The sequence below is a fragment of the Ceratotherium simum genome, chromosome 37 (assembly GCF_057802395.1).
Source record: "Ceratotherium simum simum isolate JZ-2026a chromosome 37, ASM5780239v1, whole genome shotgun sequence".
Classification (NCBI taxonomy): domain Eukaryota; kingdom Metazoa; phylum Chordata; class Mammalia; order Perissodactyla; family Rhinocerotidae; genus Ceratotherium; species Ceratotherium simum.
The window spans coordinates 4,644,194-4,660,822 of NC_141936.1; the positions used below are offsets into that span (position 1 = coordinate 4,644,194).

A 16,629-nucleotide genomic window follows, 5' to 3' on the forward strand; every position below is an offset into this window, starting at 1 on the left:
GCTGTGTGAGGGACGCCCTGGCCACGGCAGGCTCTCTCCTCGAGGAGGGGGGAGGCCTCCAGAACAGCACGGACCCGATAAATATAACACGACCCTGGTTTTCCATCCATTAGGAGAGTGCTGGCCCCTTTCAGACACCCCCACGGAACACCTGCTCCTCAGGTGCTCACGAGCAGCCTCCACAAAGCTGGTCGTGCCTTTCCCTCTTCTCCCAGAAGTGGTACCCGCTTTGGTGGCAGTGTCTGCCCCTGTGTGAGCTCCAACCATCCGGATTACCCTGTTACTCAGACATGGATGGATGTAAAACTCAGTATGAACTCCCAGTGCTTTCAATTCGTATGCAACAAAACCAAAATTTACAATTTACAAATGCAATACAGACACAGGCCATGGGTTAAAATGAACAGCTATCATTTGGCACTGGTGAGGCTCTTATGGGGAAACCAAGTCAGTGTCTGCAGCCTTAGCACAGCATCGACAGCCCTGGGGCTGCTCTTGGGAGTGGGGGCTCACCCCCCACAACGCGGGGCAGGGGTGCACGCCAGGGGTCCATTTCCTGGCCCCCTCCTTGACCTCAGACCCAGGGAAGCGTCCCTCATACCACACGCTGTGCTGTCTTTGGCCTTCTCTTGGCTTGAGCCATTATTTATAGAAAGTCCTTCCCAAATATCCCTCATCCAGAAAGTCCTAACCATGAGTACATACTTGGAGACAAGCAACAGGTAACAGGAGGATCATTCAGATGTACTCCAATAAAACATTACTCTGGACAACTCCGGGCCCCCAGGCACATCTGTGAGTCCTGGACAAAGAAGCACTGCACTGCGGGGCGGGCAGATGTGAGGGTTCCTATCAGGCCCTGCAGAGGCCCCTTCACAGAGGCACTTTAGAGTCTGCCCTGGGCTTTCACTGACACACGGGAACGCTGCTGCATTCGGAGGCTGCTCTTTATGCTGCCCAGTTCCCTTTACATAAAGACGCACGGGACACATTCTAGGCGAAAGGTTCGTCGAAGTAAATAAAATCAATAGAAACAAAAAAAGAAAAAGAATTCCAGAGCCAAGATACAAACATGAAATAGAGAATGATTCAAAGAGGCATAAAGGATGGTTGGTACCAGCAGGGCTAGATACTGGGATATGGATTTTACTGCAAGTTATAAAGTTGATAAATTAAAAACTTACTGAAAATAGACAGTTTGATTCTAGTCTTCATCCCACAGTCTTCTGACTAGGGAACTCGGAGCTCCTCTGCTTGTTGTGGCTTTGCCACACGGGGAGGGCTCTACCCTGGGGAGGGCTCTACCCTGGGGAGGACTGTATCCTGGGGAGGACTGTATCCTGGGGAGGTCTGTATCCTGGGAAGGTATGTATCGTGGGAAGGTATGTATCGTGGGGAGGTCTGTATCCTGAGGAGGTCGGTATCCTGGGTAGGGCTGTATCCTGGGGAGGTCTGTATCATGGGGAGGTCAGTATCCAGGGGAGGGCTCTATTTTGTGGAGGCCTCTGTCCTGTGGAGGTCTTTATCCTGGGGAAGTCTATATCCTGGGTAGGTCTCTATCATGAGGAAGGCTCTCTCCTTTGGAGGTCTCTATCCTGGTAAGGGCTCTATTCTGGGGCAGTCTGTATCCTGACTATACTGGGGAAGTTTCTAAACTAGGGAAGTCTGTATCCTGGGGTGGCCTGTATCCTGGGGAGGGATCTATACCTGGGAGGGTTCTATCCTGTGTAGGTCACTATCCAAGGGACCAACCTTGGGAAGGTCTCTACCCTTTTGGAGTCTGTATCCTGGGGAGGTCTCTACCTTGGGGAAGTCTGTATCCTGACCACACTTGGGAAGTCTCTATACTAAGGACGTCTGTATCCAGGAGAAGTTTGTATCCTGGGGAGGGCTCTATCCTGGGGAGGTGTCTATCCCAGGGCAGTCTCTATGCTGGGGAGGTCTTTTTTTTTTTTTTTTTTTTTAAAGATTTTTTTTATTTATTCAGCTTTTTCCCCCCAAAGCCCCAGTAGATAGTTGTATGTCATAGGTTCACATCCTTCTAGTTGCTGTACGCGGGACTCGGCCTCGCGTTGGACGGAGAAGTGGTGCCTCCGGGCGCTCCCGGGATCCGAACCCGGGCCGCCAGCATCAGAGCGCGCGCACTTAACCGCTAAGCCACAGAGCCGGCCCTGGGGAGGTCTTTATCCTGGGATCTTCTGTATCCTGGTTAGGTCTATATTTTGAACAATGTTCTATCCTGGGAAGGTCTGTATTCTGGGGAGGGCTCTCTCCTGGGGAGGTCTGTATCCTGACCACACTGGGGAAGTCTCTATACTAGGTAAGTCTGTATCCAGGGGAGTTCTGTACCCTTGGGAGGACTCTATCCTGGGGAGGTCTGTATTAATGGACAGGTCTGTATCCTAGGGATGTATCAATCTTGGGGAGGTCTCTATCCTTAAACGGTCGGTATCGAGGGGACGTCTCTATCCTGGGGAGGGCTGTATCCTGGGATAGCCTGTATCCTCGCTCCACTGGAAATTCTCTATACTAAGGATGTCTGTATCCAGGGGAGGTCTGTATCCTTGGGAGGGCTGTGTTCTGGGGAGGTCCTATCATAGGGAGGTTTGTATCCTGGGAAGGTCTGTATCCTAGGCAGGTCTGTATTCTGTGGAGGTCTCTAACCTGGGGAGATCTCTGTCTTGGGGAGGTCTGTATCCTGACCACACTGGGGAAGTCTCTATCCTGAGAAGGTCTGTGTCCTGGGGAGGGCTTTATCCTGGGGAGTTCTGTATCCTATGGAGGTCACTATCCTTGGGAGGTGTCTACATTGCAGAGGTCTCGATCCTGGGATGGTCTGTTTCCTGGGAAAGTCTCTGTCCTGAGGAATGCTCTATCCTGGAGATGTGTGTATCCTGTGGAGGGCTCTATCCTGGGGATGTGTACATCCTGGGCAGGGTCTATCTTGGGGAGGTCTGTATCCTAACAACACTGTGGAAGTGTCTATACTATGGAGGTCTGTATCTTGGAGAGGTCTGTATACTGGGACAGCTTTAACTTGGGGAGGGCTCTATCCTGCATAGGTCAGTATCTGAGGGAGGGCTCTATCCTTGGAATGTCTCTGTCCTAGGGAAGTCTGTATCCTGGGGAGTTCTGTATCCTGGGGAGGTCAGCAACCTGGTGAGGTCTGTATCCTGGGGAGGTCTGTATCCTGAGGAAGGCTCTGTCCTGAGAAGATCTCTATCCTGGGCATGTCTCTATCTTTGGGAGGTCTCTATCCTGGGGCAGTCTGTATCCTGACCACACTGAGGAGGTCTCTATACTAGGGAGTTCTGTATCCTGGGGTGGTCTATATCCTGGAGAGAGTTCTATTCTGCCGAGGTCTGTATCCTGACCACACTGCGGAAGTCTCTATACTAGAGAGGTCTGTATCTTGGGGAAGTCTATATCCTGGGGAGGTCTCTATCTTGGGGAGGGTTCTATCCTGCATAGGTCATTATCCTAGGGAGGGCTCTATCCTTAGAAGGTCTCTATCTTGGGAAGGTCTGTGTCTTGGGGATGTCTGTATCCTCGGGAGGGCACAATGCTGGGGAGGCCTCTACACTGGGGTGTTCTCTATCCTGGAGAGGTCTGTATCCAGACCACACTGGGGAAGTCTCTATACTAGGGAAGTCTGTATCCAGGTGAGGTCTGTATCCTGGAGAGGGCTCTATCCTGGGGAGCGCTCTGTCTTGGGGAGGTCTGTAACCTGACCACACTGGAGAAGTCTCTATCCTGGGGAGGGCTGTATCCCGGGATGGTCTGTATACTGACCACATTGCAGAAGTCTCTATACTAAGGATATCTGTATCCAGGGGAGGTCTGTATCCTCCAGAGGGCTCAATCTGGGCTGGTCTCTATCCTGAGGAGGTCTGTACCTGGGGGAGGTCTCTATCATAGGGAGATTTGCATCCTGGGGAGGTCTGTATACTTGGGAGGTCTGTATCCTATGTAGGTCTGTATCCTGGGGAGGTCTCTATCCTGGGAAGTTCTCTATCCTGGGGAGATCTCTATCCTGGGGAGGACTGTATCTTGCCCACACTGTGAACGTCTCTGTACTATAGAGCTCTGTATCTAAGGGAGCTCTGTATCCTCTGGAGGGTTATATTCTGGGGAGGTCCCTATCATTAGGATGTCTCTATCCTGGGGAGGACTCTATCTTTGGGAGGTCTCTATCCTGGGATGGTCTGTGTCCTGGCAAATTCCCTATCCAGAGGAATGCTTGATCTCGGGGAGGTCTCTATCCTGACCACACTGGGAAAATCTCTATATTAAGGATGTCTGTAACCAGGGGAGGTCTGTATCCTCGGGAGGTCTCTATCCTGGGATTGTGTGTATTCTAGGAAGGTCTCTATATTGAGGAATGATTTATCTTGGGAAAGTCTCTATCCTGGGGAGGGCTCTATCCTGGTTAGGTCTGTATACTGACAACACTGTGGAAGTCTCTGTACTAGGGAGGTCTGTATCCTGGGGAGGTCTGTATCCAGGGGAGGTGTCTATCCTGGAGAGGGCTCTAACCTGGCGAGGTCTGTGTCCTGGAGAGGGCTGTAACCCTGGGATATCTGTAACCTGGGGAGGGATCTATCCTGGTGAGGTCTCTATCCTGGGGTGATCTGTATCCTGGGGAGATCTCTATCCCAGGAAGGGCTCTGTCCTGCGGAGGTCTCTATCCCAGGGAGGGCTCTATCTGGGGGAGGTCTGCACCTGAGGTGGGCTCTATCCTGGGCCAGTCTCTATACTGACCACACTGGGAAAGTCTCTATACTAAGGAGGTTTGTATACTGGGGAGGCCTGTATCACGGGGAGGGTTCTATGCTGGGGATGGCTCTATCCTGTGGAGGTTTCTATCCTGGGGAAGTCTGCATCCTGACCACACAGAGAAAGTCGCTATACTAGGGAGGTCTGTACCTTGAGGATGTCTGTATCCTGGGTAGGTTTGCATCATGAGGAAGGCTCTATCCTGAGGAGGTCTCTGTCCTGGGAAGGGCTATATCCTGGTGAGGTCCGTGTCCTGGCCACACTGGGGAAGTCTCTATCCTGGGGATTTCTGTATCCTGCAGATGTCTTTATGCTGAGGAAGCCTCTATTCTTGGGAGGGCTCCATCCTGGGGAGTTCTGCATCCTGATCACACTGGGATAGTCTCAATACTAGGGACGTCTGTATCCTGGGGAGTCCTGTATCCTGTGGAGGTCTCTAGGCAGGTGACGTCTCTATCCTGGGAAGTTCTGTATCCTGGATATGTCTCTATCGTGAGGAATGCTCTATCTTGGGGAGGTCTTTATCTCACTGAGGGCTCTATACTGGGCAGGTCTGTATCCTGAACACACTGGGCAATTCTTTATAATAGGGAGGTCTATATCCTGGGGAGATCTCTATCCTGGGGAGGGGTCTGTCCTGGTGAGGACTATATCTTGACCACACCAGGGAAGTCTCTATACCTGGGAGGTCTGTATCCTGGGAAGTCTGTATCCTGGGGAAGGCTCTATCATGGGGTCAGCTCTATCCCAGGGAGGTCTCTATCCGGAGAGGTCTGTATCTTGGGGAAGTCTCTATCATGAGAAGGTCTCTATCATAGGAAGGTCTGTATCCTGGGGAGAGCTCTGACCTGGGGAGGGCTCTATTCTGGGGACATCTGCATCCTGACCACACTGGGAAAAGATCTATAGTAGGGTGGTCTATATCCTGGGGAGATCTGTATCCTGGCTAGGGTTGTACCCTGAGGAAGGCTCTATCCTGAGGAGGTCTCTCTCCTGGGAAGTATCCTGGGGAAGTCTGTATCCAGACCACATTGGAGAAATCTCTATCCTGGGGAGGTGTGTATCCTGGAGAGGCCGCTACCCTGGGGACATCTGTATCCTGAGGAGGTCTGCATCCTGAACACTCTGGGGAAGTCTCTATGCTAGAGAGGTCTGTATCCTGGGTAGGTCTGTATCCTGGGGTGGTCTCTATCCTGGGGAGATGTCTATCTGTGGGATGTCTCTATTCTGGGAAGATCTGTATCATGGGCAGGTCTCTATCCAAGGAATTCTCTATCCTTTGGAGGTCTGTATCATGGGGAGTGCTCTATCCTGGGGAGATCTGTATCCTTAGGAGGTCTGTATCACGGGGAGTACTCTATCCTGGGGAGGTCTGTATCCTGACCACACTAGGAACTCTCTATATGAGGGAGGTCTCTATCCTCGTGAGGTCTGTATCCTTGGGTGGTCTGTATAGTGGGGAGTGATCTATTCTGGGGAGTGCTCTATCCTGGGGAGGTTTGTATCCTGACCTGGGAATATGTCTATATTAGGGAGGTCTGTATCCTGGTGAGGTCTGTATCCTGGGTAGGTTTGTATTCTGAGGAAGGCTCTATCCTGGGGAGGGCTATATCCCGGGGTGGGCTACATTCTGGGGAGGGCTGTATCCTGGGGAGTTCTGTATCTTGGGGAAGGCTCTATCCTGGGGAGGGCTCTCTCCTGGGGAGCGCTCTATTCTGGCCACACTGGCCCTCCACCACCGTCCTCCACCTCTCCCTGAAGCCAGGCCAGCCACCCCCTGGTCTGATCCAAAGGATACTTCTTTGCATCAGCATTTTCCTTGCTGTTCTATAAGAGGGGATTCTGTGCTCCAAGTTGTGGGGCCCATCCTGGGTGGAGAATGGTAGACAGCTCTTCACTGCAGGCCTTCTCAGGGCCTTTCACATCCTTCAGTGCTTAAGGCAAAGCGTAAGTGACCTGTACTTCTTTCAGAGATGGAGGTCAGGCACAGGAGGAATTCCTGGCCTCTGGGTCTGGGACGCTTCTAGGTGACATTACAGGAAAGAGAGTCGAGTCAGCTGTGCCCAAGGGCACTGACTCTGGAGAAGGAGAGACTCAGAGTTTAAAAACTCCACATTTCTGCCCCTGTGATATTTTAGCACAGTCAATTTTAGAATAAAAAAACTTACTCTATTTCCCAAAAAGCCAAACAAAGAAAGACTCCTTCTAAGTCTGCTGCTCATTTTTGGCCGATCATTTCCTGGAGCTTAGCAGTGAAGGGATTGAGGTTGGACGAGCACTAACCTCTTCTACATCAGCTTAGACTGAGGGGAGCCCAACGCCCCCACTTTTTCCCCGCCCACGAAGGTCTAGCTCGTGCAGACAGCCTTAGAACAGATCCGCTGCAGCTCAGGCTGACGGTGGCAGAGGGCTCAAGGAAGCCCCGGCCCTGCTGGGCAGCCTTACAGATTGCTGGATGCCCCTGGGCCGTGACCACCATGATTTAGCCCGAGGCCCTGGGAGAGCAGTTTGTAGCCTGCAGCTGCAGAGTCGGGCAACGCTCCTCCTGGGTCATCTGAGTACAGAGAAGGGGTAAGGGGCAAGGAAGGCCCAAGCCCCCTGCAGAAGAGCCCTTCTGGCCCCCTCGCCTGCCCCTCTGGTACCCTGCCTCTCGCGTCTGTGGCTTGAATTGCAACAACCATCACATGAGCACCATCTGTCTGCCTTTCCCGGACATGCTCAACATTGGGTTAGTCTTTCCACCTGACAGCCCAGAACTCAGCCTATAGGTCCCCCAAAAGCAAGCTCCACAGACGCATCCTCCCCCAAATCACCCAGAAGGGGGTCCCGGGGGGAGCTCTGGGCCACGTGTCAGCGTGCAGAGGAAGCTGGACCTGCATCAATCCAGGATCCTGAACACACACAGGAGACCAACCTCAGCGCAGTCACGGTTCCGGATTCTCCATCCAGAGCAGGGCCTGCTCACCCTCCTCCCCGTGTGGTGCCTCTGGATTCAACAGCTATGAAACAGCCCCAACCCCACGATTTTATCCAGAGGAGTCAAGGTCCCATCAGACTTTGGTGAGTCTGTATCCACTGAGTGGTCACCATGTTCTTGTATAAAACATTACCGCCTTTCCCCTAGTCAAATGCGCTTGATCAAAGTTAAATCAATTGTAAACAGGATCGTGGTTTAAATTCAGCCAAGGGAATCCATGGTACTCAAAGGAATCTTGTGATGCGTTATTTCATAAATCAGTGTCTACAACATGAGTGGTTCTCACTAATTTAACAGGTGTTAAGTATTCTAAGTTGAATTTTCTTAAAACCTATATAAAACCTGGTAAGGGTATAAAATAACGGATAGATTATTCTCTTTTCTTGTAAAAGACATAATACTTGACAGAGTATAAAACATATATTTTCATCAAAAGGGATGAAGTACTGATACAGGCTACAAAATGCATAAACCTCAAAAACATGGTGCTAAGTGAAAGAAGCCAGATGCAAAAGGTCATGTATAGTATGATTCTGTTTATATGAAATGCCCAGAATAGGCAAATCCACAGAGAGAAAGTAGTTGGTGGTTGCCAGGAGTTGGAGGGAGATTGGGAGTAAGTGCTTAATGCGTATGGGTTTTCTTTTGGGGTGTTTCTCACGGAGATGTTTTGGAACTAGATAGAGGTGATGTTGCACAACATTGTGATTGTACTCAGTGTGACTGAACTGCTCACTTTAAAATGGTTAACTTTATGTTATGTGAATTTTACTTTATAGTTTTAAAATATGGAAAGCTTTAACTTCTCTAACATGACCCCTTGTTAAGGTAAAAAGGTTCTGCCATAACAAGCGACAAGAATGACTTCTTCCCGGCCGCCTTACCTGGTTCTCAGACGGAGTCCGGTCTCTGCGTTTGGAATGGTGGGAGGCCCCCCTGTGAGCCCGGATGCTCTCCTCATCAGAGGTGTCCACGTCGGCCAGGTACTGGGAGGGGAGCTGCTCATTCCCCATGACGTTTGCCCCTTTGGAGGAAGAGCAAGTTTGAATTACTTGGAATGAACGGCTGAAAGCCAATGGATGTGTTGTTTCCAATGAAAAAAAATGAGAGATCAAAGAAAATGAAGACACGATTATATTCCTTTGATGTTATGGGACTGAGATCCTTAAATCAAAATAACAAGGGAGCAGAGTACAGGCCCCACACAAGGAACTTCAGAAAACAGAGGCCCCAGCACCCACCGTGGGACTTGAAGAGTTGACAGCCATGTGGGCAAAGTAAATGTAATATAATTACCCCACACTGAATTCCGTGTGTGTGGAGTGTGGCAGACGTGGGTCCCAGGAAGTTTCCACGAATGGAGGTGACTTTAGGAAGTCTTTCCACATTGGTCGCTGTGGGTTGTTTTCAGACTAGTGATTTGCAGACTTTTGTGGGCATGCGTCACCTATGGTGTGGCTTGAAATGCCTGGGCTCCAGTGGGGAGAAAACTATCCCCATGTCCTCACCAAAAACTGCCCACCCACAGCTCCAGCTAGCCTGGATAGCACCACACACAGCCACGTGGGGAGTAGGGGAAGGAGGAGCGCTCAGAGTTGACCCTCATGTGGAAGGTATCACGCAAGATACTACACCACAAAGTCATGAGTGTGTAAGCTCTGTCCTTGACACGAAATAGGCTGCATCAGCACGATGAATTCTGCCAACAACCTGAATGAGCTTGTGGGACGGCCCAAGCTCCAGGTGCGACTCCGGCCCTGGTGACACCGGTTTCAGCCTGCGGGGCCTTGTGCTGAGGACACAGTTAAGCCAGGCCTGGAACCGTGGCCCATGGTGCGATAATAAATGTGTGTTGCTTTAAGCTGATAAGTTTGTGATAACTTGTTATGCAGCAATAGTTAACAGATACAACCACCTGATTTAATGTCTACAACAACATGATGAGTTAGGTGTTAACAAGAGGAAACTGAGGCACGGTGGGTAAGTGGTTTGATCAAGTAGCATACCATATTTCCTTAAGTCTCAGAACTTGTAGGTTGTATGATGCGATATTAAGAAAGTGACAATGCTGTCAAACTCCAACACACTCCTTTCTCACCAATTCACTGTGAGATGCTCCCAATTTAAAAGATGAGGTGAAAAATGTCTTAGAGTCAATGCAATAGGGTAGTTAGCTTGTCAGCAGAACTGGACTTGAAACTCAGAACCGCCGTCTCCCAAGCGCCTTTTCTCAGCATGATACAGTCTCCCTGGGCCTCTCCCTCCCTCCTGCCGCCCCGTCCACATGCTCAGGTGATTAGGGATCATGGGAGGAAATGAGTGCGTCCGTGTCTTGATCCCAGGGCTTGGTCAATGTAGATTCATTTACTCATTGTTTAGGGGGGAAGTAAAGCCCCATCTCCCCCCCAGAATGCCTCCAGGATCCTAATGAGCATGTGGATCATGAGATTATGGTCCCTCTAATATAATGAAAAGGGAAAATGGAAAGCCGGCCGATTTCCTGGCAGACAGTGTCTTAACCACATTTTCGCGGTGGCTGGCCCCACGCTGTGGCTGCGTGGGGAGCACATTAGTGGGAAGGCTGGGCTGCTGTTGGGAGCTCATCTGCTCCTACATCAGTCGGGTGCCTGGGCTCCCGAACCCAGCGTGCACATTCCCACAGGGCACGGGAGAAGACAGCAATTGGAGATTTCATTATGGAGCAAACTGTCTGACAACAGAATTAACTGTGCAAATCTGGGTTCCCAGCAGATACAGACCTCCCGATTCACAGCTGGGAGCCGACGGTGGCCAGGGGGTAGTGGCCCCAGGTGCACCACTGGTCCTCAGACTGGGGGCTGCCCTGTCCCTCTCAGGACGGTCGGTCCAGTGACCGTTGGTCCTAGTCATTTCAGGGAAACCTGCATGTCCCTATCCCACACCAGTGTCCTCCCTAAAAGGTGGCCGTGAGCTGTGCACCAGTTCAGGCATCGGTGCTGGTATTTCTGAGTGTTACAAGGGGAGCACCCAGCCAGGGAGGGCAGGTATTGATTGCATTTGCCAGGACTGCACATGCTGGTCAACCACATGGAAGGAAGGGGCTCCTGTCAATCAGCTAGTGTGTCTGCACAAAGCAGGGTGGCGGGCAGGTTTTCCAGCAACCCCCTACCCCATGCAGAGCACACTTGGCCAAGGGCACCTACCAGACATAGCAGCGATCCCCAGGGCCTTTGTGCAGGATTCTCCAGGCAGGCAGAGCTCAGTGAGGGAGGTCCGTCCCGCAGGGGAGAGAGTGTCTGTCTGCTCTTCTGGATGGGAGTGGTACCCAGAGGCACTGGCATCAACCTCCTCCAGGACCACGGCCTCCTGGGAGGTGGCCTCATCTGCGCAGGGCTCACCTGTGAGGGCCTGAGCACATGAGCCTGTCAGCCACAGGGTTTTACTAGGAGCGGGCAGCTCCTTGACATGCGGGTCTTTCCAGTCCAAATACTGAGAGTTTCCAGGTGTCATCTGACTGACTGAACGCTAGACACCCATTGGTTCCGGCCCCTTGCAACTTGGTTCTCTTTAATTTCAAAAATCATGCAGAGAGCATTTATCACCTATTCTGCATCCTGTCTCCGTGGGAGGCTGGGGTTCCTGATGCCTGGGCCATGCATCACACAAGGGGCCTGAAACACTTCTGACGCCACTGGGGCTCACACCCACCCGGAGACCAGAGCCTTGAGGAAGTGGGGGGGAAGTTATTTTTGGGGGGCTGCATTGTTCTACCTGTGTGCACCTTAATAATCCTTGAAGGCCAAAAAGGCGAGAGTGGGTGGGGGTAGGGCTCCCTGGTGGCCCCTTAGCTGCAACCCTGACACCTCTCCTCCACCCTTTCTTGGGCTGGCAGAGGGTCCTCTCTATTGTACCATTGTCCCCAAGGAAAGGGGGTGCTGAGGGCTTCAGGAAGCCACATGCCCCAGCTCCCTTCCAGCTTGGCTGTGCTGGGGCTGTTGGGGACAAGGAGAAAGCAATCCCAGGCCCTGGAGTCCATTGGAAACGGAAACTGCAGGCGCCGGACTTGCAGCTGGAGCGGGACCTGTGGCCCCAAGACCTCTTGGGTGTTGGCTCCCTACCCTGTTGTCCCCTCCTCCTCTAGGGGTCTTCAGATCAGCCTGGGAAGACCCAGCCCTGCCCCAGCTCTGGCCCGGCACAGCCCAGGAGACACCCAGAGTTCGGGGGTCCTGCTGGAGGGGGCTGTCGCTCTGGGTCTTGTGCCCAAGCTGCCCTTTGCTGCATGCGAGTGTCCATGTGTGCCTGGCACGGCCTCTAGTCCTGAAAGTGATCCTGTGAAGTGGAGATTATATCCCTTTTCCAGACTAGCGGATGGAGCCTCTCAGAGGTTCCCCAGACCAAGGTCACACAGCTAAGGAGCAGAGTGACCACATCTCCTGGTTCTCCTGCATGGCCCCTGTGGATGCTGTATCCTGGCAGCCTCTTCCACTCGCGAGGTCATCCTAGTTTGGGCAATAAATTGTATATGACCCTTACTAATAAGACAGAGGTCTAAGTACACGTCAGGTCCTGTCTGGCTCCAGCACGGACACAGTTTCTCTGTCTTACCCTCCCGAGTCACGGGGGGTTCTGCCTTATTTCTGTGACAAGCACCCTGGGCCCCTGACTTATTTGCCCAGCCTCGGTTCCTGCCCCGCACCCCCAACTTCTCCAAGCTGCCAGCCCAGCCTCTCCAGAGACTGGAGAGTGTGACGTTTCCTAGGAGGGTGTGAAGTTTCTGGTTCCTGTGCCCCTATCCCAACTGTGCCCTGCCGGTCATGCCCTGATGCCTGTTATGACTGCATGGCCATCAGACTGTGCCCCAGAGCCCCGTTCCCCACCTGGGGACTGAGCACCTGTCGCTCAGGTTATCCCGGGAGGGATGGGGGCAGAAACGAGAGCCCACTGACCTGCAGGCTGTCCATGGCCGCCGAGACTGAGGACAGGTGACGGGGGTGACCACAAATCTGAGTGGAGTCATCAGAGTCTGCCTCGAAGTCCAAGCCATGGGTGGGGAGGAGGAGCTTTTTCTTAGCAGGTGCAGACATGGGCAAGAGGAGGAGAGTCAGGGTCATCTTGACAGATGGGACCAGATGCCCCTCACCCCTGGGCAGCGGGGTGGGCGCCTCCGTGGGCCCATCCACCTCCTGCACTACAGACAAACCCAAATGAGCCCCCCGGTGGCACTGAGGGGAGGCCCAGAGCCCACCCTCTCCATCACAAGGTCTGCACCCCAGTCCCTCTTAGGTGAGCAGAAGGAGACACGCTTGGCATCTAACAGGCATATGGCTGCTCAAAAGCGCCGAGGACACAGGCCCCGTGGGCTGCAGCCTTTGTGGACAGGCAGGCTTCTCAAGGACTAAGAGGTGCTCTGGCCCTTGAACTTGAGAGGTGGGGCTTAGGTAAATGAGGGGGTGCCTGCTGTGGGACCCAGAGGTGGTGAGAGTTCTTGAGAGCTTCATGTTCTTTAGATGCCAAGAGCAGAGGTTTAGTTCTAAACCCTTCCCTCATTATAATAATTTTGATTCTTTAAATGTATTGTGTAGGGAGTATGCCAGACACTGGATAGTATTCTGTAAACCTAGTAAATGGCACAGATACAATCTTCTCATAAAAAGATGCATATGTTCCCCATGGAACAGCTGGGCAGACCTCGCCAGTGGTTGTTGTTTTTTTTTTTTTCCCTCCCCAAAGCCCCAGTACATAGTTGTACAATCTAGTTGTAGGTCCTTCCAGTTCTTCTATGTGAGCCACTGCCACAGCATGCCTACTGCCAGACCAGTGGTGTGGTTCCGTGCCCGGGAACAGAACCCGGGCAGCTGAAGTGGAGCGCACTGAACTTTAACCACTAGGCGATCAGGGCTGGCTCAGACCTGGCCAGTGCTGAATCTCACAGTCCCCAAGTATCTCCATCTAACATCATCTCCTGCCCCACCCTCCCCTCCAACCTGCTCCCTTGCCATCATCCCACCCAGAAACCCTGGGGGTCATCTTGCTTGTCTTTATCATAAAAAATAAGTTAAAAAATAAGTGAAAATAGAAACAAACACCAATAAAAATGAGGCTCATGGTTGGCTATAACAAAAAGCAAAAATGTTCGCAGAGGAGAGCCTGAGGGGAGTTACTTCCCTGAGAGATGCCAAGACCACCTCCGGAGGACACCAGTGCCCTCTGGGACCCCTGTCTGCCCTCATGACCTGTGTGCCCCCAGGACTCTGGCCGGATGGTCGAGGCAGGCTTCTTTGCAGGCTCTGCCCACCCCACAGCCTGCTTTGGGGTTGCTTATGGTGAGACCGTATGCTGAAAGCGCGTTCCTATTTGGATCTCAGAGACTGTCTGGGCATGGCAAAGGAGGCAGAGTCTTTGTGCCCACGCCGAAGTAACTAGAAGAGTCTTGGAGAGCACCAAGATTTTTAGCAAATCACAATATGAGCCTCCAGCTGTAGGGAGAGGTGGGGGCGGCTGGGGGAAGACTCACTTTGCTGCCAAGGGGCTGGGCCTGGGCTGCCGTGTCCAGTTCTCCATCCTCAACTGTCTGCTCACTGCTGTCTCCACTTCTCTCTCCAGGGCTTGGCTCAGGCCCACCTGCAACAGACACCTACATGACTCCAGCCAGGGAGAGAAAGACTGGGGCAAATCATCTGTCCATCCATCCCCCACCCAACTCTCCATCCACCCTCCCTCTTACCTACTACCATCCATCCTCCATCTACCCACCCATCTCTCTCTCCATCCATCCCTCCCTCCCTCCATTCTCCATCCATTCATCCATTCACCCATCCATCCATCTATCCACCCATCCATCCTCCCTCCATCTACTCATCCATTTATCTATCCATCCACCCACCCACCCACTCATCCATTCATCCATCCATCCACTGTGAACACATCCAGGCAAGGCCTTCTGCTGGCCTTTCAAAGACCTACCCAAGCATCAGAACCGGTCTGAATCACAGCAGAAAACCAGTACTCTGCATCAATTTTACCAGTAGTCATACCTGCAGGCATTTATCAACTGCCTACAGTTGATCTCCCTACATTTATCAACTGCTTCTTAGGAAATCTGAAGACACTGGCGTAGTGCTGGGTGAAGGAGGCCTAGAGTGAAGTCATGTTTTCCCAAACAAATCACTTCACTCGAAATCTCATTTCATTTGCTGTCAGCAGGCCCAGCCTCAGGCACAGCTGGGAGGGAGGTGAGGTTCAGCCTGGGGGTTCCCTCCCCTCCTTTCTCTGTCCCCAGGGCCCCTTCCTCCCCTGAGCTCCCAGGCCTGCCCTCCCCACATGACTTCATACTCTTCCTCTTTTTTCTCCCATTCACACTGGTCTGGCCTGTGTTCTGTTCCATTAGGTCATGACAGATAGGGATCCAGTAAACGAATTCTGGGGTTTCAGAGCTGGAAGCCCCGTGGGTCATCCACCTTCCTTCAGGGGCCACGAGGGCACCCCTGACTGTGGGAGCTGGGGTCCTCTGGGGCAGGGCCCACTTCTTGCTGCCCCTGCACTCCCCCCGGTGACCCGCCCCTTACTCCCTGGGCCTCCAGGTGGGGGGACATCTCAGGGTTAACAGGCAGGACATTTAAAGCATCTGAGGGGCGCTGTAAGCTGACGGGAAACAGGCCCGCTTCCTGAAACAGGCGCCGAGTTCAAGCTGCTGTTCCTCGGCTCCTGACCCACCTTGACCCTCGGCTCTGATGGGGGAGCCGGGACCCCGCAAACCAAGCCCATTTCTGCTTTGTCTGCTGCTCCCTGCGGCTCTGCCCACAGCAGATGGGAGTGGAAGAAAGAGGAGAAGGAACAGGTGCCTTCCCGTCGCTTCTCTTCCTGCTCCTGTCAGCACCCCCTCTCCCCAACGGCCCTTCACCTCGACACCCGGTCCAGCCTCATCGTGCCCACACCACCCCCAGACACGAGTGCCAGCCGGCTGGTCAGCGCCCCTTCCTTGCTGGACTCCAACAACAGACCTAGTAATTATCTTTATTCTCTCTGGACAGGGACGGTCTTGAGGAAACTCACACCAAACCAGTGGACAGAAGGCATTGAGATGTGAACTCTGTCTGCACGGAGGGGATGGGGAAAGGCGTTTCCAGAGGCCCGGGGGTGCATGTGGCTGTCAGGGTGGGGTCCTTGCCCCACGATTGAATATGAACAATGAAGGACCCAGGAGCTCCGTGACCCTTTCAGTTATCAGCTCCCCACGCCTCTCCCTCCACTTGGGACAAGGGTTTGAGCACTATTAACCCATCTGTCAAGATCAAGTCACACTTAAAAAAAGCCAAAGGATTTCCCATGTTCCTGAGCTGGAACAGAGATTTCTTGGCCACTCCTGATAGGCAGGTGGAAACAAAACTAAACCCATTTGAGCATGAAGGACTTACTGTTGATGTCGGGCGAGCTGTGCACTCTGTCAGGCAAACCTACAACCAGAGACTAGGTGTTGAGGGGAAAGACCTCCTCCCAAGAGCCCCGCCGCGTGCTGACGGACGGGTTCCTTACTTCCTGCACTGAGACTGTTCCCCACAGCGCCTGCCGTCCTGTTAGGGGGCCTTGGGAAAACGCCCCCATCGCTCTGGAGGCTCACTCAGAGAACACCCCTGGCGGTCCCCCCATCAGCTGCACAGGGCCTGGGCCGGGCCAGGTTTCAAAACACTAACTTTAAGCATTTCTTTTTATTTTTTTTTAAAATCTGAATACTTTTCTTTTTAAAGGCACAGCTTTCCCAGCTTTCGTGTTCCTGGCACCCTTTCTCAGGGTGAGTTACTCACAGGCGCCCGGCAGGAAGAGCGCAGCCCCGGGGGCATCCCTCTGGGGACCTGAGACCCGCCTCTCTGAGCCTCATCGTGGGGGGCGGGGGGCAGAGG

General features: G+C 52.8%; 1 protein-coding gene across 2 annotated transcripts in view; it reads right to left on the reverse strand.

The window, feature by feature from the left end:
* Window positions 1-16,629, reverse strand: part of MLPH (melanophilin) — a 52,314-nt gene that overhangs the window by 16,559 nt on the left and 19,126 nt on the right. The window contains exons 5-9 of one of the 2 annotated variants that reach the window (XM_087424521.1): window positions 16,147-16,185; window positions 14,247-14,353; window positions 12,679-12,798; window positions 10,936-11,140; window positions 8,638-8,777 (exon numbers count right to left, since the gene is read on the reverse strand). In XM_087424521.1, the coding sequence (XP_087280647.1) occupies window positions 8,638-8,777; window positions 10,936-11,140; window positions 12,679-12,798; window positions 14,247-14,353; window positions 16,147-16,185 (611 nt within the window). The remainder of the gene's footprint in view (window positions 1-8,637; window positions 8,778-10,935; window positions 11,141-12,678; window positions 12,799-14,246; window positions 14,354-16,146; window positions 16,186-16,629) is intronic. The other variant, XM_087424520.1, reaches the window with a different exon arrangement.